This window comes from Rhipicephalus microplus, chromosome 9 (genome assembly GCF_043290135.1).
Source record: "Rhipicephalus microplus isolate Deutch F79 chromosome 9, USDA_Rmic, whole genome shotgun sequence".
Taxonomy (NCBI): Eukaryota; Metazoa; Arthropoda; class Arachnida; order Ixodida; family Ixodidae; genus Rhipicephalus; species Rhipicephalus microplus.
Genome location: NC_134708.1, coordinates 78,451,955 through 78,477,609, shown reverse-complemented (window position 1 = coordinate 78,477,609; position 25,655 = coordinate 78,451,955). Strand labels below are relative to the sequence as shown.

At 46.3% G+C, this 25,655-nt stretch overlaps 1 protein-coding gene across 2 annotated transcripts in view; it reads left to right on the top strand.

Annotated features, from left to right (window-relative positions):
• The window catches only part of LOC119163193 (dermonecrotic toxin SPH), a 54,974-nt gene that overhangs the window by 8,153 nt on the left and 21,166 nt on the right, over positions 1-25,655 (top strand). The window contains exons 2-5 of one of the 2 annotated variants that reach the window (XM_075873915.1): positions 16,793-16,876; positions 18,757-18,994; positions 23,702-23,830; positions 25,472-25,603. In XM_075873915.1, coding sequence (XP_075730030.1) covers positions 16,793-16,876; positions 18,757-18,994; positions 23,702-23,830; positions 25,472-25,603 — 583 coding nt within the window. The remainder of the gene's footprint in view (positions 1-16,792; positions 16,877-18,756; positions 18,995-23,701; positions 23,831-25,471; positions 25,604-25,655) is intronic. The other variant, XM_075873916.1, reaches the window with a different exon arrangement.

The following is a 25,655-nucleotide window of genomic DNA, read 5'->3' as shown; positions in this document are numbered from 1 at the left end:
AGGCCGGGCATACATACCGCCGTTGCCAGTACCTACAGATGGGACTGCGTGTCTTCGCCCTCAATGCACCACGTCCGCAGCCAGAGAAACGGCCACGCGACATCTCCGACTACCTGACAGGAATTCAATGGACACCACGAAGTCCTTCCCGTTCGCTGTCGCCCAGCCGCTGCATGTCACCGCACCATCGGCAGTACTCTGGCCCAACGCGGGGCCGGTCCCCTAGCCCGTATCCGGGAAACTAAGGGCAGCAACCGATGGAGGTGCATTTGCTGTGCGACTAACTAGCGAAGATCCTCCTCCGACGACGACGCTGCGACAGAGCTTTCCGAAAACCAAGCCAACCTGGCAAAGTCTTGACGACGAAACCTTACTCGCCGAAGGTGACCTGACGACGCAACATAGAAGCAGCGGAACAAGACGACATAGCCGTGACGCGACGCCACGGCCTAACTGCAACGCGAAACGGCGAACTAGCGACCTCGACTTTCTTAACGACGGCCACAATGTGACCACTCTCGTCGATACTGGAGCCGACTATTCCGTCATTAGTGGGTCGTTTGCCGCGAAATTGAAGACAGTTAGGACAGCTTGGGAAGTCCCCGAAATCCGCACAGCCGAAGGTCATGTCGTAACGCCAGCAGGAATCTGCACAGCGAAAGTCGCCATTAACAGCCGTATTTATCCTGCAGACTTCGTAGTCCTACAGTGTTGCTCGAGAGGTGTCATCCTTGTCATGAACTTCTTATGCCTCTATGGTGCTGCCATCAACCTAAGAACACAGTCGATAACGTTATCCACAGAAGAAGCACTACCACCGCGCACGCCGCCAGAAAACCATGCCTTCAATGTGCTGGAATAACAAGTTACCATTCCGCCTCGCTCCAGCGTCATCAGTTCAGCCGGCGCCCCTAAATCACCTGACTTAGAAGGCGTCGTTGAAGGCAGTCAGCATCAGTTGGTCACCCGCAATATTTGCGTCGCGAGAGGAATTGCAGAGCTGCGGGGAGGCAAAGCAATGGTTATGCTCACAAATTTCAGCAATGAACACAAACATATGAACAAAGGAACGACGGTCGCATACATCGAAGAAATCGTGAAAGACCCCAGTGCTTTCGCCCTCGCAGATTCTGCAGAACCCGCTCAGAGAAACCAAGCCCCTCCGTCAGCTTTCAACGTCCATCCTAGCCTTCCGAACGATAAGCGAGAACAGCTCAAGACCCTGCTGCTGCAATACGAAGATTGCTTTCCATCGTCGTTAAAAATTCGGCAAACGCCAATTGCGGAACAACGCATCATAACCGAGGAAAATGCCAGACCACTCCGTCAGGGTCCGTACAGAGTTTCGAGGCCAGAACGCGAGGCCGTAAAGACACAAGTTGATGAAATGCTACGGGACGACATCAGCCAGTCGTCCAAGAGTCCATGGGCGTCCCCCGTGGTGTTAGAGAACAAAAATAATGGGACCCTACGCTTCTACGTCGGTTATCGCCGCCTGAACAAAATCACAAAAAGGACGTGTATCCTCTCCTACGTATAGACGACGCACTACATCGGCTCCATAACACCAAGTATTTTTCGTCAATGGACCTCAAGACTGGCTATTGGCAAATCGAAGTCGATGAAAGAGACCGAGAGAAGACGGCGTAAATAACACCGCACGGCCTCTTTGAGTTTAAGGTGATGCCCTTCGGTCTTTGCTCAGCGCCTGAAACTTTACAACGCGTTATGGATACGGTAGTGGCAGGATTGAAGTGGCAGACTTGCCTTGTGTACTTGGATGACGTCGTCGTGTTTTCCTCGAGTTTCGACGAGCATCTTCGGCATTTTGAAGCTGTACTTCAAGCCATCAAGACGTCCGGACTCTAACGGAAGTCAGAAAAGTGCAGATTTGCGTACGAGGAACTCTTGTTTCTGGGACACGTGATTAACAAGTCTGGAGTTCATACCAATCTACGGAAAACAGCCGCCATCACCGACTTCCCACCGCCCACTGACAAGAAGGCGGTGCGCCGATTTTGGGCCTGTGCGCCTACTATAGGCGGTTCGTGAATAACTTCGCCCGCATCGCCGATCAACTCACTAACCTTACCAAGGCCGACGTAGAGTTCAAGTGGGAAACGCCGCTGGAACACGCTTTCCAGGAGCTTAAACATCGCCTCCAGACGCCTCCGTTACTTGCCCATTTCGACGAATTCGCCGAGACAGAAATACACACTGACGCAAGCAGCGTAGGTCTCGGCGCTGTTCTTGTGCAGAGGGCTGATGGATTGAAAGGGTTATTAGTTACGCCTGACGATCGCTATTCAAAGCAGAAGCCAATTATTCCACAACAGAAAAAGAGTGCCTCGCCATCATTTCGGCTACATCGAAATTTCGCCCCTACCTGTACGGCAGCCCCTTCAAAGTTGTGAGCGACCACCACGCCTTGTGTTGGCTAGCTACCTTGAAGGACCCTTCAGGTCGTCTCGCACAATAGAGCCTGAGACTTAAAGAATATGACATTACCGTCATATACAAATCTGGGAAGAAACACTGCGATGCCGAAAGTCTCTCTCGTGCGTCTGCCGACCAACCGCTACCTGACGACCCGGATGACGACTAATTCTTGGGAACGATAACTACAGACGACTTCGCTGAACGACAGCGGGCCGACCCGGAACTTAAGCCCCTAATAGAATACCTCGAAGGCAGCACCGCCGAAGTCCCGAAGGTATTCAAGCGCACACTTGCGTCGTTCTTCCTACGAAACGGTCTTCTACAAAAGAAAAACTTTTCACCGCTTCGAGCTAAGTACCTCCTTGTGGTGCCTTCAGCTCTGCGACCAGAACTCCTGCAGGCCCTACACGACGAACCGACGGCAGGGCACCTCGGTGTTTCTCGCACGCTCGCGAGGATACAAAAAAGGTACTACTGGCCACGTCTTACCACCGACGTCACTCGTTATGTGAGGACATGCCGGGATTGTCAGCGACGCAAGACACCGTCGACAAGGCCAGCGGGACTTCTGCAGCCAATTGATCCACCTTGTCGACCTTTCCAGCAAATTGGTATGGACCTACTATGGCCGTTCCCGACGTCGGCTTTCGGAAACAAGTGGATCGTGGTAGCTACCGACTACCTCACCCGCTACGCCGAGACAAAAGCCCTGCCCAAAGGCAGTGCATCCGAGGTAACTAAGTTCTTCGTCGAAAATATCGTCCTACGTCACGGCGCCCCGGAGGTACTCATCACCGACAGAGGAACGGCATTTACTGCTGACCAAACTCAAGCAATCTTGGCATACAGCCAGACAAACCACCGCCGGACGACAGCGTACCAACCACAGACCAACGGCCTCACCGAGCGGCTAAACAAGGCGATCGCAGACATGCTGTAAATGTACGTCGATGTCGAACACAAGACGTGGGACGCAATTCTTCCGTACGTGACCTTCGCATACAACACAGCGGTGCAGGAGATGACGCGTATAACTCCATACAAATTGGTCTATGGAAGGAGCCCGGCAACGACGCTCGATGCCATGTTACCCAACGTCACCGACGATGAAAACCTCGATGTGAGTGAGTACCTTCAACGCGCCGAAGAAGCCCGACAACTCGCGCGTCTCCGCATCAAGAATCAACAGACGAACGACAGCCGCCGTTACAATCTTCGACGACGCTTCGTAGAATACCAGCCCGGTGAACGTGTTTGGGTGTGGGCGCCAATACGCCGACGTGGACTCAGTGAAAAGTTTCTGTGACGATACGTCGGACAGTAAAGGATGGTTCGACGTCTCGGCCCACTTGATTACGTGGTTATCCCCGACGGCATCACTAACTCTCAACGACGCCAATCGCGACCTGAAGCCGTCCATGTCGCACGCCTCAAGCCGTTTCATGCGCGTTAACAAACTGAAACAGTGTTTTTTGTATTATTGCTGTATCGTAATTTATTCATTCTACTTCCTTGCATAATTGTTGTACCTTCATTTTTCAGAGGGGGTAATGCCACGTGCCAATCCTATAGCTTTCTTATCGCCTCAATACACTACACAATTCTCAGCGCAAACCGTGCCTGCAGTTTTCGAGAAGCTTCGGGACTGTAGTAGATCATTTCGATAAGATCATGCCCACTCCGCGAGCTGCACAGTATATTCTGGAACACTCATCACCGCCAGCGACAACGCTAGAATATTCGTTTGCAAGAGTATAAATGGCGACACACTTCGCCGCTTATGAGTAGTTGATCTACGGCCAACACTCCGTTCACTGCTATCAGTGCAAGATTGCTACTGTAATCGGACTTTTCGTTTACCGTGCACAGGTTCGCCCAAATAAACAGTTAAATCCCAACATAATGTCTTCTGTCTTCGGCCACCTCACGACCCCGTGACAATATATATATATATATATATATATATATATATATATATATATATATATATATATATATATATATATATATATATATATATATATATATAAGGGAAAGAAGTGTATACCTAAGGGCTCGTTAGGTATACATTTCGAGCCCTTAGGTATACACTTCTTTCCCTTATTTATTCACTAGGGTCTCGTACTGGCAGGCTTAGTGTCATTAGGTTGTATACGAGGGACAATTGGTGAGCGGTCCGCTCGTAATAAGTTCACGTGCTGCTTGACGCCACACATGCGCATAAAAGGGTGTTTCACACTCGCCGCTTTGCTTACAGATGGCGCTGACTGACACTTTCACTTCTAAATTTCACATATAAACCCCAAAAAGTGGATAGAGGGAAGGCCGGTGTGATAGCTCAGTGGTTAGAGCATCGAACGCGTTAATCGAAGCTTGTAGGTTGGATTCTTGCTCACGGCTGGTTCTTTTTTCACCCACTTTTCTTTCTTCTTATTTACATTCTTTTTGTTTTAATAACTTCCCCAAAACATTCCTTGGCATTATTGTCTGTTAGATCTCATATATATTGTCACGGGGTCGTGACGTGGCCGAAGACAGGAGACTTCGTGTTGGGATTTAACTGTTTATTTGGGCGAACCTGTGCCCGGTAAAAGGAAAGTCCAATTACAGCAGCAGTCTCGCACAGATAGCAGTCTCGGACTGATAGCGGCGAACAGAGCGTCGGCCTTCGATCAACAACTACCGACAAGTGGCGAAGCGCGTCGGCATTTATACTCTTGCCATCGAATGTTCTAGCGTTATCGCTGGCGGTGGCGTAGGTTCCAGAACAATCTGTACCGTTCGCACAGTGGGCGTGATCTTATCGAAATGATCTACTACAGTCCGGAACCTTCTGGAAACCTGCAGGCGCCGTTTGCGCTGAGAATCGTGTGGTGTTTTGGGATGATAACGAAAACTTGGGAAATGGAACGTGGCATTGCCCCCCTCTGAAAAAAGGCATCGTCCCGATGCTTTAACTAAAGATGAAGGTACAATAATAATGCAAGAAAGTACAATGAATAAATTACGATGAAACAGAAATACAAAAAAAACACTGTTTCAGTTTGTTAACGCGCATGAAACGGCTTGAGGCGCGCGACATGCACGACTTCAGGTCGCGATCGGCGTCGTTGAGAGTTCGTGATGCCGTCGGGGACAACCTCGTAATCAAGTGGGCCGAGACGTCGAACTACCTTGTACGGTCCGAAGTAGCGTCGCAGAACCTTTTCACTTAGTCCACGTCGGCGTATCGGCGTCCCCACCCAAACACGTTCACCGGGCTGGTATTCCACGAAGCGTCGTCGAAGGTTGTAACGGTGGCTGTCTATCGTCTGTTGATTCTTGATACGGAGACGCGCAAGTTGTCGGGCTTCTTCGGCACGTTGAAGGTACTCGCTCACATCGAGGCTTTCTTCGTCGGTGACGTTGGGTAACATGGCATCGAGCGTCGTTGCCGGGCTCCTTCCGTAGACCAATTTGTATGGAGATATCTGCGTCGTCTCCTGCACCGCCGTGTTGTATGCGAAGGTCACATACGGAAGAATGGCGTCCCATGTCTTGTGTTCGACATCGACGTACATTGACAGCATGTCGGCGATCGCCTTGTTTAGCCGCTCGGTGAGGCCGTTGGTCTGTGGGTGGTACGCTGTCGTCCGGCGGTGGTTTGTTTGGCTGTATGCCAAGATCGCTTGAGTTAAGTCGGCAGTGAATGACGTTCCTCTGTCGGTGATAAGGACCTCCGGAGCGCCGTGACGTAGGACGATATTTTCGACGAAGAACTTAGCTACCTCGGATGCACTGCCTTTTGGCAGGGCTTTTGTCTCGGCGTAGCGGGTGAGGTAGTCGGTAGCTACCACGATCCACTTGTTTCCGAAAGCCGACGTCGGGAACGGCCATAGTAGGTCCATACCAATTTGCTGGAAAGGTCGACAAGGTGGATCAATTGGCTGCAGAAGTCCCGCTGGCCTTGTCGACGGTGTCTTGCGTCGCTGACAATCCCGGCATGTCCTCACATAACGAGTGACGTCGGTGGTAAGACGTGGCCAGTAGTACCTTTTTTGTATCCTCGCGAGCGTGCGAGAAACACCGAGGTGCCCTGCCGTCGGATCGTCGTGTAGGGCCTGCAGGAGTTCTGGTCGCAGAGCTGAAGGCACCACAAGGAGGTACTTAGCTCGAAGCGGTGAAAAGTTTTTCTTTTGTAGAAGACCGTTTCGTAGGAAGAACGACGCAAGTGTGCGCTTGAATACCTTCGGGACTTCGGCGGTGCTGCCTTCGAGGTATTCTATTAGGGGCTTAAGTTCCGGGTCGGCCCGCTGTCGTTCAGCTAAGTCGTCTGTAGTTATCGTTCCCAAGAATTAGTCGTCATCCGGGTCGTCAGGTAGCGGTTGGTCGACAGGCGCACGAGAGAGACAGTCGGCGTCGGAGTGTTTTTTGCCGGACTTGTAAATGACAGTAATGTCATATTCTTGGAGTCTCAGGCTCCATCGTGCGAGGCGACCTGAAGGGTCCTTCAAGGTGGCTAGCCAACACAAGGCGTGGTGGTCGCTCACAACTTTAAAGGGCCTGCCGTAGAGGTAGGGGCGAAATTTCGACGTAGCCCAGATGATGGCGAGGCACTCCTTTTCTGTTGTGGAATAATTTGCTTCTGCTTTAGATAGCGATCGGCTGGCGTAACCAATAACCCTTTCAAGTCCGTCAGCCCTCTGCACAAGAACGGCGCCAAGACCTACGCTGCTTGCGTCAGTATGTATTTCTGTTTCGGCGAATTTGTCGAAATGTGCAAGTAACGGAGGCGTCTGGAGGCGATGTTTAAGCTCCTGGAAAGCGTGTTCCTGTGGCGTTTCCCACTTGAATCCCACATCGGCCTTGGTAAGGTTAGTGAGAGGATCGGCGATGCGGGCGAAGTTTTTCACGAACCGCCTATAATAGGCGCACAGGCCCAAAATCGGCGCACCGCCTTCTTGTCAGTGGGCGGTGGGAAGTCGGCGATGGCGGCTGTTTTCCGTAGATTGGTATGAACTCCAGACTTGTTAATCACGTGTCCCAGAAACAAGAGTTCCTCGTACGCAAATCTGCACTTTTCTGACTTCCGTGAGAGTCCGGACGTCTTGATGGCTTGAAGTACAGCTTCAAAATGCCGAAGATGCTCGTCGAAACTCGAGGAAAACACGACGACGTCATCCAAGTACACAAGGCAAGTCTGCCACTTCAATCCTGCCACTACCGTATCCATAACGCGTTGTAAAGTTGCAGGCGCTGAGCAAAGGCCGAAGGGCATCACCTTAAACTCGAAGAAGCCGTCCGGTGTTATAAACACCGTCTTCTCTCGGTCTCTTTCGTTGACTTCGATTTGCCAATAGCCAGTCTTGAGGTCCATTGACGAAAAGTACTTGGCGTTATGGAGCCGATCAAGTGCGTCGTCTATTCGTGGGAGAGGATACACGTCCTTCCTTGTGATTTTGTTCAGGCGGCGATAACGACGCAGAAACGTAGGGTCCCATCCTTTTTCTTCACTAACACCACGGGGGACGCCCATGGGCTCTTGGACGGCTGGATAATGTCATTCCGCAGCATTTCATCAACTTGTCTCTTCATGGCCTCACGTTCTCGCGTCGAAACCCTGTACGGACTCTGACGGAGTGGTCTGGCATTTTCTTCGGTTATGATGCGATGTTTCGTGATTGGGGTCCGCCGAATTTTCGATGACGACGAAAAGCAATCTTCGTATTGCAAGAGCAGGGCCTTGAGCTGTGCTTGCTTATCGTTCGGAAGTCTGGGATTGACGTCGAAAGCTATGGGAGGGGATTGGTTCCTCTGAGCAGGTTCCGCAGAATCGGCGAGGGCGAAAGCACTGGTGGCTTCGACAATTTCTTCGATGTATGCGACCGTTGTTCCTTTTTCACATGTTTTTACTCATTGCTGAAATTCGTGAGCATAACCGTTGCTTTGCCTCCCCGCAGCTCTGCGATTCCTCTTGCGACGCAAATATTTCGGGTGACCAACAGATGCTGACTGCCTTCAACGACGCCGTCCAAGTCAGGTGATTTAGGAGCGCCGACTGAAATAATGACGCTTGAGCGAGGCGGAATGGTCACTTGTTCTTCCAGCACATTCAAGGCATGGTGTCCTGACGGCGTGCGCGGCGGTAGTGCTTCTTCTGTGGATAACGTTATCGACTTTGTTTTTAGGTTGATGACAGCACCATGGAGGCATAAGAAGTCCATGCCAAGGATGACATCTCTCGAGCAACGCTGTAAGACGACGAAGTCTGTAGGATAAATACGGCCGTTAATTGTGACTCTCGCTGTGCAGATTCCTGCAGGCGTTACGAGATGACCTCCCGCTGTGCGGATTTCAGAGCCTTTCCAAGCTGTCCTAACTTTCTTTAACTTCGCGGCGAACGACCCACTGATGACAGAATAGTCAGCTCCAGTATCGACGAGAGCAGTCACACTGTGGCCGTCGATAAGAACGTCGAGGTCGCTAGTTCGCCGTCTCGCATTACAGTTAGGGCGTGGCGTCGGGTCACGGCTGCGTCGGCTTGTTTCGCTGCTTCCATGTTGTGTCGTCAGGCCACCTTCAGTAAGTGAGCTTTCGCCGTCAGGGCTTTGCCTGGGTGGCGTTCTGTTCGGAAAGCTCCGTCGCGGCGTCGTCGTCGTCGGAGGATCTTCGGTAGTTCGTCACACAGCAACCGCACCTCCACCGGTTGCTGCCCTTAGTTTCCCGGATACGGGCTAGGAGACCGGCCCCGCGTTGGGCCGGAGTACTGCCGGGGGTGCGGTGACGTGCGGCGGCTGGGCGACGGCGAACGGGAAAGACTTCGTGGTCTCCATTGAGTTTCTGTCAGGTAGTCGGCGATGTCACGTGGCCGTTCCCCTGGCTGCGGACGTGGTGCATCGACGGCGAAGCCACGCAGTCCCATCTGTCGGTACTGGCAACGGCGGTAAGTGTGCCCGGCCTCGCCGCAGTGGTAGCACAGTGGGCGGTGGTCAGGGGTGCGCCAGACGTCGGTTTTCCTCGGCGCACTGCGCTGGCCCGCTGGCGAACGGTAGGTCGTCGGTGGGGGTGGTGGCGGCGGTGGTGTCTGGCGACGGAAGTGCGATGGGGCGGCGTTTCGGCGTGGACGGGAAGTAGCGTTGTGGCGCACTGCAGCGGCGTAGCTCATAGTTTCTGGCTCGGGCAGTGGTGTTTGGGGAATTCGAAGCGATTGCCGAACTTCTTCTCGCACAATGTCGGCGATCGAATCCACTTGAGGTTGCGTCGAAGGCAACAGTTTGCGCAGCTCTTCCCGCACGATCGCTCGGATCGTTTCACGCAGGTTGTCGGAGTCACTGGCTTGAGCAGCAGCGCATTCTGGAGTCAGGCGACGATTATACTGTCTGGTGCGCATGTCAAGGTTTTTTTCAATGGTGGTCGCCTCGGATACAAATTCTTGGACGGTGTTCGGTGATTCCTCATTAGCCCCGCGAAGAGTTCCTGTTTGACCCCTCGCATGAGGAAACGAACTTTCTTCTCCTCAGGCATGTCTGGGTCAGCGTGACGAAATAGGCGGGTCATCTCCTCTATGAAAATTCCAACCTTCTCATTTGGTAGCTGAACCCGGGTCTCTAGTTGAGCAGCGGCTTTTTCTTTGCGAGCGACGCTCGCGAACGTTTGCAGAAATGCGCCGCAGAAGACATCCCACGTTCGGAGCGTGGACTCACGATTTTCTAGCCAGGTCCTTGCGGTGTCTTCCAGGTAGAAGTACACATGACGGAGCTTTTCTTCGTTGTCCCAGTGGTTGAGGGCAGCCACACGGTCGTATGTTTCTAGCCAGGACTCCGGGTCTTCGAACGATGACCCATGGAAAATTGGTGGTTCCCTGGGTTGATGCATGACCATCGTGGGCTGGGATGCGGCGGTTGTCATTGTCGCTGCAGTCGCGGTCATGGCCTTGGTCTTCCGCGCCTTGTCTTCTAGAATCCCGTACTCCGGTGGTAGCCCTTGCTGTCGGCGGCTTGTTCGCTGCTCCTGGTTGGCGTCGGTGTCTTCTCCGCGACGTGGGCTGGGTTCACGGCTTGACGGGGGCGTCCGGTACATGAACGAAGCAGCACCTCCACCAGATGTCACGGGGTCGTGACGTGGCCGAAGACAGGAGACTTCGTGTTGGGATTTAACTGTTTATTTGGGCGAACCTGTGCCCGGTAAAAGGAAAGTTCAATTACAGCAGCAGTCTCGCACAGATAGCAGTCTCGGACTGATAGCGGTGAACAGAGCGTCAGCCTTCGATCAACAACTACCGACAAGTGGCGAAGCGCGTGGGCATTTATACTTTTGCCATCGAATGTTCTAGCGTTATCGCTGGCGGTGGCGTAGGTTCCAGAACAATCTGTACCGTTCGCACAGTGGGCGTGATCTTATCGAAATGATCTACTACAGTCCGGAACCTTCTGGAAAACTGCAGGCGCCGTTTGCGCTGAGAATCGTGTGGTGTTTTGGGATGATAACGAAAACTTGGGAAATGGAACGTGGCAATATATATATATATATATATATATATATATATATATATATATATATATATATATATATATATAGATTGATATATAGATTGTACAAAAGGTCTTCAAATAAGAAGAACTGAGCCGCCGGGGGGATCCACCGAAAACTGGCAAGATGGCTGCTTCAATAATCAAGAACTAGCCAGAGCACGCGCTGCCCCAGAACATCGTCTTCCATTCTCGCGGGCAGCCATGGCGTACGCCCGCCGTAACTAGCGGCCAAGTGGCATTATTCCCCCTCTCAGAAGAAAAAAGGCATCACTCTGATGCTCGGAAAGTACAAAGGCAAAGTCGAGGTGAACCAACAAAAAATACGCGCATACACAAAAACAGCGATATGGTTCATGCGCAGTCGCACTGCGGCGTGAAGTACGGCTTCAGGCGTACCACGTTGACAATCTCCGAGGAGTGCCTTCGCCGTGATGGCGAGAAGGCACCGTCAGGGACTACCTCGTAGTTCACATCGCTCACGCGTCACAAGACTTTGTATGGTCAGAAGTTGCGACTGAGCAGTTTTTCTGACAATCCTTGGTATCGGACTGGAGTACACACCCAAACTTGATCGCCTGGATGTTATTCAACTTGGCGATGGCCAGCGTTGTAGCGGCATGCGTCTGTACTCTGCTGGTGCGTAATGTGTAGGCGTGCTAACTGGCGTGCTTCTTCGGCGTACTGGGTAAGCTGCACAGCATCAGGAGTGATCAAAGCATCGCAATTGTGTAGAAGCATCGCAACCAGCATGGTCTGGACCTCACGTCCATAGACAAGACGGAAAGGCGTGAATCGCGTAGTTTCCTGGACGGCAGTATTGTACGCGAATGTGACGTACAGCAGCACTTGGTCCAAGGCCTTATTCAAGACATCTACGTACATGTATAACATGCCAGCGATGATCTTGTAGAGTCGCTCTGTCAAGCCGTTGCTCTGCGGATGATATGCCGTGCTCTTGCGATGACTCGTGTAGCTGAACTTGAATAAGTCATGAATGAGCTGGGCCGTGAATGCTGTTCCTCTGTCTGTGACTACGCACGACGGGGTGCCATGTCGAAGAACGATCTGGTTCATAAATTATTGAGTGGCGTCAGAACCCGTAGCCCGCTGTAGTGCCTTTGTTTCAGCGTACTTCGTCAAATAGTTGGTGGCTACTACGATTCACTTGTTGCCGGCAGATGATAGCAGAAAGGGCCCCAGTAAATCCATTCCCATTTGATTGAATGACGCTCAAGGTGGTTCTATTGGTTGAAGAAGCCCCGCGGACTTCAGTGGCGTAAATTTGCGGCATTGACATTCTCGGCAGCTTTTCACGTATCGCTTAACGAATTCGGAAAGCTTAGGCCAGTAGTACGCTTGTCGAACTTGAGTGAGAGTTCGAGAGGAACCTAAGTGACCAGATGTGGGCTCATCGTGGCAGGCAAGAAGAATGTCGTCACGCATGTCAGTTGGCACAACTAGAAGATAGGTTCCCTCATTGCCGTTGGAGTTTTTTTTTTCGGGACCCCATCTCGTAGACAGAATGACGACAGACTTCGAGAAAGACATCGAGGTATAGACGAATTGCTTCCTTCAAGGTTTTCGGTAACTGCGCGAAGCCCCGCCGCAGTGGTCTAGTGGCTAAGGTACTCGGCTGCTGACCCGCAGTGCGCGAGTTCGAATCCCGGCTGCGGCGGCTGCATTTCCGATGGAGGCGGAAGTGTTGTAGGCCCGTGTGCTCAGATTTAGGTTCACGTTAAAGAACCCCAGGTAGCCAAAATTTCCGGAGCCCTCCACTACGGCGTCTCTGGTAATCATATCGCGGTTTCGGGACGTTAAACGCCACAAATCAATCAAATCAACGTAACTGCGCGAATTTCATCGTCCGTACGCTGTCGCGTAATCAGATCTGCTGTAGTCTGTTGTAGATCTGTGAGATCTGTTGTAGATCTGTGAATCAGATCTGTTGTAGATCTGTGAGTCGGGTGAGCGTATTAGCAATCCTGGAAAAATTGGCCATAAAGCGGTGATAGTACGCGCAGAGCCCTAGAAAGCGACGTACTGCCTTCTTATCACGTGGAACAAGAAACGAGGCCACGGCGGTGATTTTGTCAGGGCCTGGTCGAATACCATCCGCACTGACAACATGGCCGAGAAACTTAAGTTCCTTGTAACCGAAGTGGCATTTTTCTGGCTTCAGTGTCAAGTTAGCAGAGCGGAGCGCTTCCAGCACATTCTGCAGACGCTTCAGGTGCTCCTCAAAAGAGGCAGAAAACACGACAACATCATCGAGGTAAACTAAGCACGTGTGCCACTTTAGACCGGTAAAAACAGTGTCCATCATTCTCTGGAATGTCACAGGTGCAAAACAGAGGCCGAAGGGAAGCACTTTGAATTCATATAGGCCATCCGGTGTAACGAAGGCGGTTTTTTCACGATCTCGTTCATCAACTTCGATCTGCCAGTAGCCACTTTTCAAGTCTATCGATGAAAAACACTTGGCCCGCCGCAGCCTATTGAGGGAATCATCGATGCGAGGCAGCAGATAGACGTCTTTTTTAGTCACGCTGTTAAATTTCTTGTAGTCCACGCAGAAGCGCAGTGTTTCATCTTTTTTCTTCACGAGCATGACCGGAGATGACCAGGCACTTTTCGAAGGTTGGATAATGTCACCTTGCAACATCTCTTTGACTTGAGCATTTATAACGTCACGTTCCTTTGCCTAAACGCGTTAAGGGTGTTTTTTTATGGGCGAAGCATCGTTATACGTAATTATTCGGTGTTTGGTGATCGGTGTCTGACGAACCTTCTAGGTGGACGCGAAGCACTCTTTAAATTGATATAGCAGCTCACGTAGCTCGGTCTGTTGTTGTTCCGAGAGGGTCGAGTTGACAATAACTTTTCCAAGTAGTGAAGTCACGTCGCTTGGTGTCGGTCGAAGCCCGTCGTTGGCTGATGTAGATGCGAAGCATTGAGAAACGTCTGCGATAGGGTAGGCGAAAGCGATAGCGGTGTCACGAAACAGGTGCCGGTACTCGTTACTGAAATTAGTCACAAGTAGGGCAGAGTGTCCGTCATAAAGCGTGTTGAGGCTGCGTGCAGCGCAGACACCTAGCGCGAACAAAAGCGTCAGGTGGCCTTCGGCAACAATAACCAGCGTGAGCAGGTTATATATATATCCCAGCTGACGAGTGAGTTATGTTGATTCCCACCAACCCTTCCCACTCCCGGAAGAGTTCGTACGCCCCTGCCTGTCGGGGCCTATTTGTGGCCACTACAAAGTAAGGGCAGATATTCTGAGGTGATTGCCAAACTATCACCTGTGAGGCGTGCTGATGGTCTGTTGATTAATACTGGCAAAATTATGACGCGAGCTTGCTTTCCTGGTGTACACGTCCTTTTCGTGCCAAGACTACATTCGGTGGTCTTGACATGTCTCGAATAGACGGAAGAAACTTTTCGCTGTCTGTTGTTGAAAAAGTGCGGCATTTCAGTAACATAAATGACACTTTTAGTTTGCTTCTTAGCGGGCGTGTCCCACATTTTATATCCTGAAGCACTCGGCAAGCATTACCTCATGTTTTCAGTGATTCAAGTTCTTCAAGCGCTTGTTTATGTTTATTTTTTTTGTAGCTAGAACATTACTGCAGAGTGAATGAACGTTGCTTACTCGGTTTACCGCGCGCTGTATTAAGATGTCGATACGACATTGCGGTGCCCCACCACTGCTAAACTCTCTGAGCAGGCTACTTCAATTGCTACAAAAATACTCTTTGTGTAATATTGCCTGTTTGAAATGGAAGTGCACTGAAAGCAAGCATGCAAGAAGCGTTGAATTCCCATAGAACACTTCTTATATTACATAGCCAGAGCCAAGCATAATCACTGCGCAGATGCCAATGTACTCGGGAGACTCTACACACGTTACGCTCCATGCTTAGTCAGTGAGCTTGCGTTATGACAAGTTCGACGTCATCAATGGCGAGTGTCCAACGATGACGTCATGGGCAAGTAGCAATATACATTATTGAACAAGTCAAACTCTGCGGCACGCAAGGTGACTCTGTCGCCTAATGTTGCAACAGTCTCATTAGGCCTTATCTTGTTCTTTCATGGTTGTCTTCAAACAAGGTGACTTGCTAGCCGCCTACACAAATGTATGCAGGCCACTTAGTTTGCTGCACATCGAGAAGGTTGTAATGTCAACAGTCTCCGAGCAGTACGTATTTTTAAAACTCGGCAGATCCTACATACATTGGCAATCGACGTTATCCGAAACATGCAGAGAGAAAGTGACCATGTTGTAAATGCTTTACTAAGTGATGCGTAATGAAATGGTGCTAAACATACGCACAAGTATTGCCCACACCAATATATTGCCACCAGTACAAGTTCTGCCAGCATCTGTGGAAACAATGCTTGCAGAACTTGTACTAGTGGCAATATGTAGATGTTTATATGACCTGGTGTTTGTACTTGCGCAACGATCACAACGAGAACATGATTATAAGCAACACGAGAAGCGATAAGTTGATTTATTTAAGCGCTGGGGCTTGGGAGGATGGTAGCCATGGACACTGCTACGTAAATCACCTTAAGCGCTTGGCACTTAACTAGAATTCACGATAGCCCAACGTGACGGCTGTATCTTAGGAGTGCGTATGTAATCTTGCTAAAATTGAATAGCCTGCATTGCAATCACAATTGACGTTTCACGAACATTAGGGTCTGTAGTTGAAAAACAGTTCCGAAAGCTAGCGTGACTCTGTGGTAGAATGGTTAATTGCCACGCATAATGTTGGGGTTTGATTCCTTTCGGGATCTTTACATTTATTCTTTGAACTCGCCCAGTCAACGCAGCCTATTTCAGATATTTCGAAGCGCGCACGCGCTAAAATTGCCCATGTCTGTTTTCATTGTTTCTTGGTAGATAGGAAGTGTGAATAACCTTGGCACATACCTACATTTCAGTGACACATACCTGCATTCCAGTGGCACATACCCGCCCCCGAATATGTGCCACGGCCTTGCGAGAAGTGTTTGACGACGTACGCGGCGGGATTGTGACATTTTCTTTGTTTTGATGAGCGCGTCATATTTGTGAAACAATCTTACCTTCCCATACTTATTTTGGTTCATTCGAAGTTAAGGGGGTGATCTCGAGAGGACCTAGATGTAAGCGGCTAGATAGATAGATAGATAGATAGACAGATAGATAGATAGATAGACAGACAGATAGATAGATAGATAGATAGATAGATAGATAGATAGATAGATAAATAGATAGATAGATAGATAGATAGATACCAAAAGTGCTTGTAGTACCAAAGAAATGCTTCTCATTTAAAAGCTATTATCTCACCGTTAGGCCCTTCCGTATACCTTGACGTTTTTCATCAATAAAGTTGTACATGCTTATTTCTATTTTGAAGACGATGTGAAGTGAGTTGAAAATCGTAATTATGCAGTGAAAAAATAGAGCTTCACATCAAGCTTTTTTCTGTCTCCAGCCCTGCAGATATCATTCGTACCGTGTGATGTAGCCGACTTATGACAGCTGTGATAACCTGTAAAGCATGAGCAAATAATTGCAGCTGCTTCCAAACTAATACTGGCCTTCATGGTACGTTCCAGAGCAGCTGCATGTGATTGAGTGTTACTTTCGGCCACGGCTGGTCTGGAGTAATGTGATCAGCCGTGTTTCGGCATGGTATCATTCATCCCAAGGAAAAATATTTCATCACTTGGTGTGATAAGGTTGGTGATGTGCATCAATGACAAAGAGATGTCGGTGCCATGTTCATAGTACGTAACGTAATACGTAAGAAACATTCTGGTGTCCAATATTTTTTTCTGCCTTACAGAGCAGTTTCAATCTCTACTGTGGATCAACAATCTACAAGATGTTCCTGCAAGCAGCATGTATCTTGGTGTTGTTCAGCTTTGGTGCAAGTATCATCATATTGCTTGTTAAGGCTTAATGGGAGAAATCATTTCGACATCGCATATACATTTTCACATCTTAGAGTGCTCGCGTATGACACAAACCACATAGACTAATAGGGTAACTATGAAATGGTTCGTGAAAAGATTACAGCCCTATGTCTCGTGAAAGCTGAGCAGACTGCTGATTTGGCAGAAAACTCACTGAACCGTTAGTAACGTGATCATTCGGTGTAATGTCATAGAAGCACGCGATCGAACGAATAAAGAAGAAAACCGAGTTTCGGTTTTCTTTCAAAAGGGTTGAGTATTAATCATATTTATTCAGAGCGAACAAGGCGATACTACACGCTATCGCAGAAACAGAACGAAATGTGCATACAAGAGCACACAGGCTTTTAAACTATATTTACTGAAAAGACTTACAAACAAAAGCATGTTTTTTCAGATAAAGTTTTGTGAAGAAGGTCAGTGTATTCAATAACTGCTAATGTGTATGCATTTTTCTGCATAAAAAGTGGTGAGCTAGTCGCTCCTCTAAAGTTTGTAGAGAAAAGCTGTAGCACATCAAGCCGTATTCCGCAAGCTACTGGTGTATCTTCGTCCTTCAGCACAGGTGAGCTGGAGACTACAAAAAGTAGAACCTTACTGAAATAGAGCACACAAAGGCGGCTGGTCATAGGAAGAAACAAAAAGGAAAAGTGGAAACCTTTGACAGATACGATACTTCGACAAAGAAAGAAAGGGGAATAATAGAGCCTGCTTTGTATTTGTTATATATCGCATTATTGAAGCATAACCCACAATAAGGCCAAGGAATGTAAAGGACGTTATTCGTAATAATGACTGTATAGACGTGAACAAAGAAATGTTGCGAAAAGATTATTTGCTGCCTGTCGCGACTGTATTTTCAACCTACAAATTACTCGTTGAATGACCCATCAATTGAGCTACAGTGACGGTGATTCTCCTGGAGTTCCTTGGGTACACATATACATATAAACTTGGAAGTTTTAACTCTGATCGCAGCCATGGCGGTGAGTGTGACAATCTTTGCACCTGCTGTGCTGGCGTCACGTGGCACTTGATTTTCGCTCGAGGTGGCAGCTCACCAACATATTGTCGCATACTACCCGAAGGCTTCAAGACCGAGACCCTTGATATGAAATATGATTGGGAGCTTTGAGAGCTCAGTTTTTTAGACAATATAATAAAACAAACAATAAAACCAAGAAAAATATAGAGGGCGTTATTTGTAGCATATTTATTAAAAATACAAAGAAAGCAAAGTGAACGACAGTATTTCTTTTCGCTGGCAGAGGCCAAACCTTCAAGCTGTAAATTACGTGCCTGATAGTCTGCCAAATGAGGTAGATCTAGCCTGGTTGGTCTACATAGAGCTCGAAGCTTGATTCAGCTACAGTGGTGGTTTACAGCAGCAGGGCTAGATTGTCTACATTCAAGAAACTTTCTTACTTAGGAATTCACATTAACTTTATTGTCACTTCATTCTGCATATCGAGTGTTGCACAGTTGCCGTTAGTTACACTTTCCGCCCATTCGCAGGGTTCTAGTCAACGAACTTGCCATATTCTGTGTCCATGCGATTTGGGTTCTCGATTTATTCACCGTCACCCAAGCTATTGCAAACTCATTGGTGGTCTCAGGAGGTTAAGTGAGAACTTCGTGATTGTTAGGGTCAAGGTTTTTATCCCCGGACCAGGAAGAATTTTTCGGCCACTATGAACCTTCATTTCCAGGATATTTGTGAGAACTTACTTGCGATTTAGTAGTATGTATACATAAGGCAGTTGTCAAGTGTCATTTCTTAATGAAGCCAAGCACTAAAGAAATTTATTGACTTCACTCATCTGGATGCTTACAGGTGTCTACGACAATAGGTCCCCGGCCTTTCTATGTGTTCGGTAACATGGCGAATAGCTTGGAAGACGTAGACAACTTCGTGGCACGGGGTGCGAACTCTGTCGAGGCTGACCTCATGTTTGCCTCCGACGGGGCGGCAGAGATCTTCTACCACGGTGGGCTCTGCGGCTGTAAGCGCGACTGTGAAAAATCAGCACAAGCGAACACATACCTCTCGTATCTGAGGGACTCCGTCAATGGTGAGTACCCTGGAATGATCGTGAAGTGAGATATTTTGGACAACGTGTTCTGACGTCAATACGAGTCCTCAGGCAATCCACATAAAAGAAACATCCTCACAAAACTGCATTACTGTTGAGGACGGATGGTTTAGTCATGAAGTAGGAAAAGGAAATATCTAGCTGCTTGAAGTTGTTCATTCAAACCAAGGTATACTTAAAAACGCGTTATGCGTAAAATCAAAAAAGACTGCTCCTTCTTAAGAACACTTGTATCAATAACTGAATAATTCGATACTACGGACTCCTGATAACCATTTCAATACTTGGGGAAGATTATTTGCAATTAAACATTTCTATTTTATTTAACAAAAACAAAGATACGGAAAGATATTCTGCACGTTTTAGATAAGTCCGATTAATATGTGGTGGTGTATAAAGTGCATTTCTACTTCGCGTGTTTCGTAATAAAGTATAAAATATACGCGCAAATTTTACATGCAGCCCTACCCACAAAAGCACAGAGAAGATTATTCATAACGTTTCATTCAGCTTTGCCACTGTATTGTTTCAGTTTCAGTTCAGTTTTTATTCATTCAAAATACAAAGTTTGCAGTTAAAATATGCTGACGTGGGTCCCGAAGTCAGGCGACTGCAGCGGGAACCTTTTATTGTTATCGTTAGCCCTCGGTTAACGATGACAATAAAAGGTTTAGTTGTAACAGCATGTAATAGTACACAACGGAAGTGGAAGTGAACAGTGGAATTTGAAAAAACTACAACAAAAGCGTGAAATAACAAAACACAGTTGATTTATATGTGGGGTTTAACGTCCTAAAACCACCATATGATGATAAGAGATGCCGTAGTGGAGGGCTCCGAAAGTTTCGACCACCTGGGGTTTTTTAACGTGCACCCAAATCTGAGCACATAGGCCTACAACATTTCCGCCTCCATCGGAAATGCAGCCTCCGCAGCTGTGATTTGATCCCGCGACCTGCGGGTCAGCAGCGGAGTACCTTAGCCTCTAGACCATCGCGGCGGGGCAACAAAACACGGTCAAGGCAATACAAGTACATAATAAACAGTTACAGAAGTGGATTAAGCAAATCAAAGAAGAAAAGCAAGACTTCAATTTGAAATAACTTACACTTGAAATTATGAAATAGTATTGTTTTCAGGCTAGTTATACAATAACAAATTTTAAAGTTCATGTTTGAATGCATGTATTGATGACATATGTTACTGAGTACGGTAAATATTTCCAAAATTTATTCACCGTGAAGGAGGAAGTCATTTAGCTAAAGTTGGTGTTACATATAGGTAAAAAAAAGTTGTGGTTATGGGTGAACTTAGTGCTGTTGGTGTTAGTGAGTAATCTATTATCGACTAAACTAAATACAAGCTGTTCTTTCAACTGTTTGAATACCATTATAATTAAGTGAAAATGAAACAAGCCAAGCACAGAACGAATGCGGTTAGCCTGAAGGATTGGGGTAGCATTGGAATAAAATGAACTGCTGGTAATAATGCGAAAAGCCTGATTCCGAATGTGCTGTACGGATGAGAGATGAGTATTATAGGTGTTACCCCATAAAGTGATGCCATAGGTGATGTGAATATGTATTAAGGCAAAGTATAAAATTATTAGGGCTTATAGTGAAGAAAAATTAACGAGATTTAATGAGTGATGTTGTACCAAGTGCTGTTTCTTTGTTCAGTATATTGTATATGATTGTTGAACTTCAAATAAGGGTCTAATTTTATGCCCAAAACACACACAATTAGATGCAGGAATGAAGTAATGGTAAGTAGACACCTGTGGTTTAAAAGGAAGCATTTTCAGAGGTTTTAAAAATAATTAACTGAGTTTTAAGAGGGTTTGAAAATAAGTTGTTTATACGACACCCTTTAACAGCATTGGTGAGTTCCTTGTTCAGTTTATTGATCAAAGTAGGTAATGATTTATGTGACATGAAAATAGTCGTATTGTCAGCGTAAAAAATAGTGTTAGAATCATTAAGGCCGTTAGGCAAATCATTTATATAGATAAAGAACAGTAAGGGCCCAAGAATAGAACCCTGTGGAACCTCTTGATTTATTATTTTAACATTAGAATTAACGCCCTGTATGCACAATGATTGTTCACGATCAAGTAGGTAAGTCTTTATGAATGTTAAACATGCACCAGTGATACCTAAGGATTCTAACTTGCTAAATAAAATATCATAACAGATGGTTTCAAAGGCTTTCCTAAAATTGAGAAAAACTGGTCTTGCAATATTACCGTTGTTGGTGGAAGATTTTAAGAAATTGTTTAATGATAGGAATGCTCAAGTTGTAGAACTACCAGCACAGAAACCAAATCGCCAGGGCTTTAGTAATTGAAATTTGTTGAGGTACTTGTTGACACGTTTCAAAAGCAATTTTTCAATAAGTTTGCTGATGGAGGACAAAATAGTGATAGGACGATAATTACGCACATCTCTTGTTTCACCTTTCTTGCGTACTGAGAATAACTTAGCTGTTTTTAGTGAGCTCAGAAATGTGCGAAGTTCAAAAATGACATTAATTATATCACCTAGTACTTCCGAAATATCTAGAGCAGCAAGCTTTGAATGAAACGTCAATATGTAGTCAAGCCCAGCACTACAGTCTCTTAGACTCAGAATTGTAGAGAAGACATCACCAGTATTTACAGTAGAAAGAAAAATATGAATGGGTACAGTGGGTAAAGGGTTATGAAGATGCTGTGGCCCTGTCCTTCTAGATTTTGTAGAAGTAATCACTAAAAAACCCAGCTATGTCAGATGACTCAGTAAATATTTGCTGATCATGCCTAACTCTATCAATTAAATTACTAACCTGAGGTCTGTTCAAAAAGTAATTGAAAAGTTCTCACTTTTTCTTTGCGTCATTTTTCGCCTTACAAAGGTCTGTTTAGTAGTAAAGCCGTTTTGATTGTTTGAGAAAATTATTCAACATGTTACTATATTTTGTTTACCTATGTCTCAGATTGATAATAAATGAGTGTCTTTCAGTTTTCCTATTAAGGTTATCTTTTTTTCGCATGCTTGTTAACAAGCCTTGAGTTAACCAGGGATTGCGGTGAAACATAAATATTTTCTTGCATTTAAGTGTTTTAGTATTTGCGTACACAGCTTTAAGAAATAGAGAGCAGGAATTGCGTAGTGCTTCTTCGCAATTTCGCAAGCTCTGAATGGAAGTCCAGTCAGTGCTCTGAATATCCTTGATAAAGTTTTCCTCAATAAAGGTTGAAGTGAAGTGACACGCGTTATGGCGAGGAGGATTTACAGAGAGAGTTACAAATACGGGAAGATGGTCAGTGATTGGTACGTCAATGACTACTGCGGATGGCGTTGCTGATATATTACTTAGCCCGTATTCATTGAAAGTATTATTTCCAGTGGGTGTAAACTGAGTAGGGGATGAGATTAAGGACTCAAGCCTGAATCCAAAAAGCAATCACGATATGTTATGGTATTGCTATCATCTGTATCCATTAGGTTAATATTCGTGTCGCCAACCAAAACAACTTGCTTATTTTCACTGACAATGTTGAGTGAAGCAGTTAGATTGTGTAAGAAATGTAGAATAGATGAAGATGGGGATCAGTAAATGCACGCAATGATCACTTTATTCAGGCTACCAGGAGTGGAAAAGTCAGCCTCGATCCATACTGATTCGCATTTCAGAACATTTCAAGATAGGTCAGACCTGCTTTTGTATTTAACCTCAGACAATATAAAGATAGCTGAGCTGCTGTAACGACCCGAATAGCGCTGACAATGTTCAAAGTTATACGATCGAAATCTATACAGATTATCATCGCAAGATCCTAGCCATGCTTTAGTAACACATAAAAAGGGAAAGGAATGACAGAGAGAGCCAGTAAAAGCAATGATGTTGTCATAGTTTTTTGGCAAGCTACGCTCATTCAAGTGCAGCAATCAACAAGTAGAATTAACAAACAGTGCTTTAGTTTCCTAATAAAACTAAATAATAAACCTATTTATTGACTTTCACAATTTGTTAACTGAAACACGTGAGCTTGTGAAGTTTCTCTTGCATATTTGGTTTTTTTTGTACCTACCGAGGCAAAAAAGGCCGTTTATTAGTGTTTCGTATTATAGACTATTCCTGATTATTTCGCAACAGGACGTGTCCGGGTACTTCCGTGGCTTCTAAAATGCATCATGGATTTTCAGCACCGTCTTTTATAAACACAGGCTCAAGCAAAAAATACAAGAAGGAATATTTTAAATTGTACACAAAACAAGAAAATAAACTAGTAGGTATTTTGCTACTTTCTCTAATTTTATATCTCTTGAACACGAATACGTACTCCCTATAATGAATATTTCACTTTTTATTGAAGGAACTGTTTTGGATGAGAACACGTTCATTTTTATTATTTTCATATTTAATCATGTTTGTGATATTCAGTGCCTAACTGTAGATCAAGAAATAATTGTCTAGTAAAAAGCCTCAATAAATATGGTAAGTAAATAATCAAACAATTTTTTAGTAAACCTATTTACGTTTGCCTTCTAAACTGTCCAGGCATTTTTTTTATTTTATCTACACTGCCCCAAACGCATCACTTTGAATTATGTTTTCAGAAGGCTACTTTTTCAACGCATTACCTTTTGTTTTTAAGTAATCTCTTTTCTTACGTTTCTTTTGATCCTGTCCCATCCACGTGAGGTGGCAAGTTTGCTGACAACCTGCAGCTTCTTTACATCGCCACAAAAACTTGGAGGCTTTCTCCTGGAATGAAATACCAGGCTGGCATCAACCTCGCCAACACTTTGATAGTTCATCTTTGGAATAATGGTGTGTCGTTACGGTTTTTTATGGATTTACAGTGGTTGCCATCTGAGGTTAGAAACTATATGTGCGCTTCTGGCATATTTTTTACGTCTCTGTGATGTTCTGTGCCATGTCTTAATTGATATCTGCCCGCGTGCCATATGTTCGATGTGTGGGCGAAAGTGTGCAATTTGGGATGGTCATGATGCTCAAGCAGAGAAGAGATTGCGACAGCCTTCTTTTATCACTGAACGTCATTGATTGATTTGATTGATGTGTGGGGTTTAACGTCCCAAAACCACCATATGATTATGAGAGACGCTGTAGTGGAGGGCTCCGGAAACGTTGACCACCTGGGTTTTTTTTAATGCACCCAAATCTGAGTACACGGGACTACTGCATTTTCGCCTCCGTTTAAAACGCAGCCACCGCAGCCGGGATTCGATCCCGGGTCCTGCGGGTCACCATCCGAGTGCCTTAGGCACTAGACCACCACGACGGGGCAACACTACAAAGTCAAATAAGTCACGTAAGAACTAAGGCTGTGTGACTTCGTCAAGAAGAGCGTACTTTAACCAGACCTGGAATTCCACACGTGTCTGCGCTTGCAGTATTTGGGGAGGAAGAAAGTGACGGCTGGTACCTTTCTGCCAATGCACTTACCGCAAACTTAGCATCGAAGCTAACTTAGCATTGAGACTACATCAATTCCTGTAGAAGTCAGGTTTCGAAAAATATTCACTTGCTGATCTCCACTCATTCACTGTACCAATTTGTTGGTTTCGGATTGACTGCTTCATTTTCGCAACAAAACTGCCACTTTTGGTGCTTTGTAAAGCCTGCTTATAATATTCATATGAATATCACACTAGTTAATGCATTATATGCTTGTAATATCTATATTTAAATGTTCCAAGTCTTTTTATTCGGTTGATGTGGTGGAAAAGATGATTGATGTTCTAGCAAAATATAACCGATGGTCCTCTGCAATTCACATGGTGTTTTGCAGACAAGGACATCACTAATACGATAGTATGTTGTACTGTAATATTCCCGGTAACTGCTTTTTAGTTTTAATTCAGGTATTCAAAAACATTACAGATCATTCGTATCACTAAACATGATATGATGGCAGTTACCATAGATTCTTACGAAAATATTGCCACGATGAGAAAGTTGGAAGTGCAGCATACCGTGCAGCACAAATATGGATAGCGTGAAAGGACGACTTGTCATTGATACCTTATATTTGTGCAGAGGGTGTGACGTGGAGAAATACAACGTTTGGTGTGTACGACGCGAATCTTTCAATTCGTGCGAATCTTTCCCTGGGACTTACGCATGTGGAATGAAATATCCAAGTCTCATTGCCAATGGTCACGAAGGCATTTGAATTAACCTAACTATTGGCGTCGTCGACGTGAACTTACAGGATGATAATGAACAATCTAAAAGTTGGCAAGCATTGTGGTGTGGTCTACACCAAGCATTTCTAACAGTATGTGTGGGTGTAACCCAACACCTAAAAAGAGAGCGCTAAACACATGTGACATTATCGACGCTTCAAGGCGCAAGGCAGCAAGTTCTTCAAGCGAAACACGTGTGCAATATTCGTTTGATGAAACTGCATTTTCAAGTACATACATATCCTGTCCTTTTCTCAAGGCACGATTCCGCCCGAGCACATGCTGAACGTGATCATGTCCGTGTCTACAACGATGGACAAGGAAATCCTCTCGGGGGCACTGGATACCCTGAGACGGGCCTCAAGTTCTTCGCTCTTCCTGGAGCACGTAGGTAAGGCTTAACATTCTGCAGGACACCAACCCTGACTAAGGCATGGGTACAT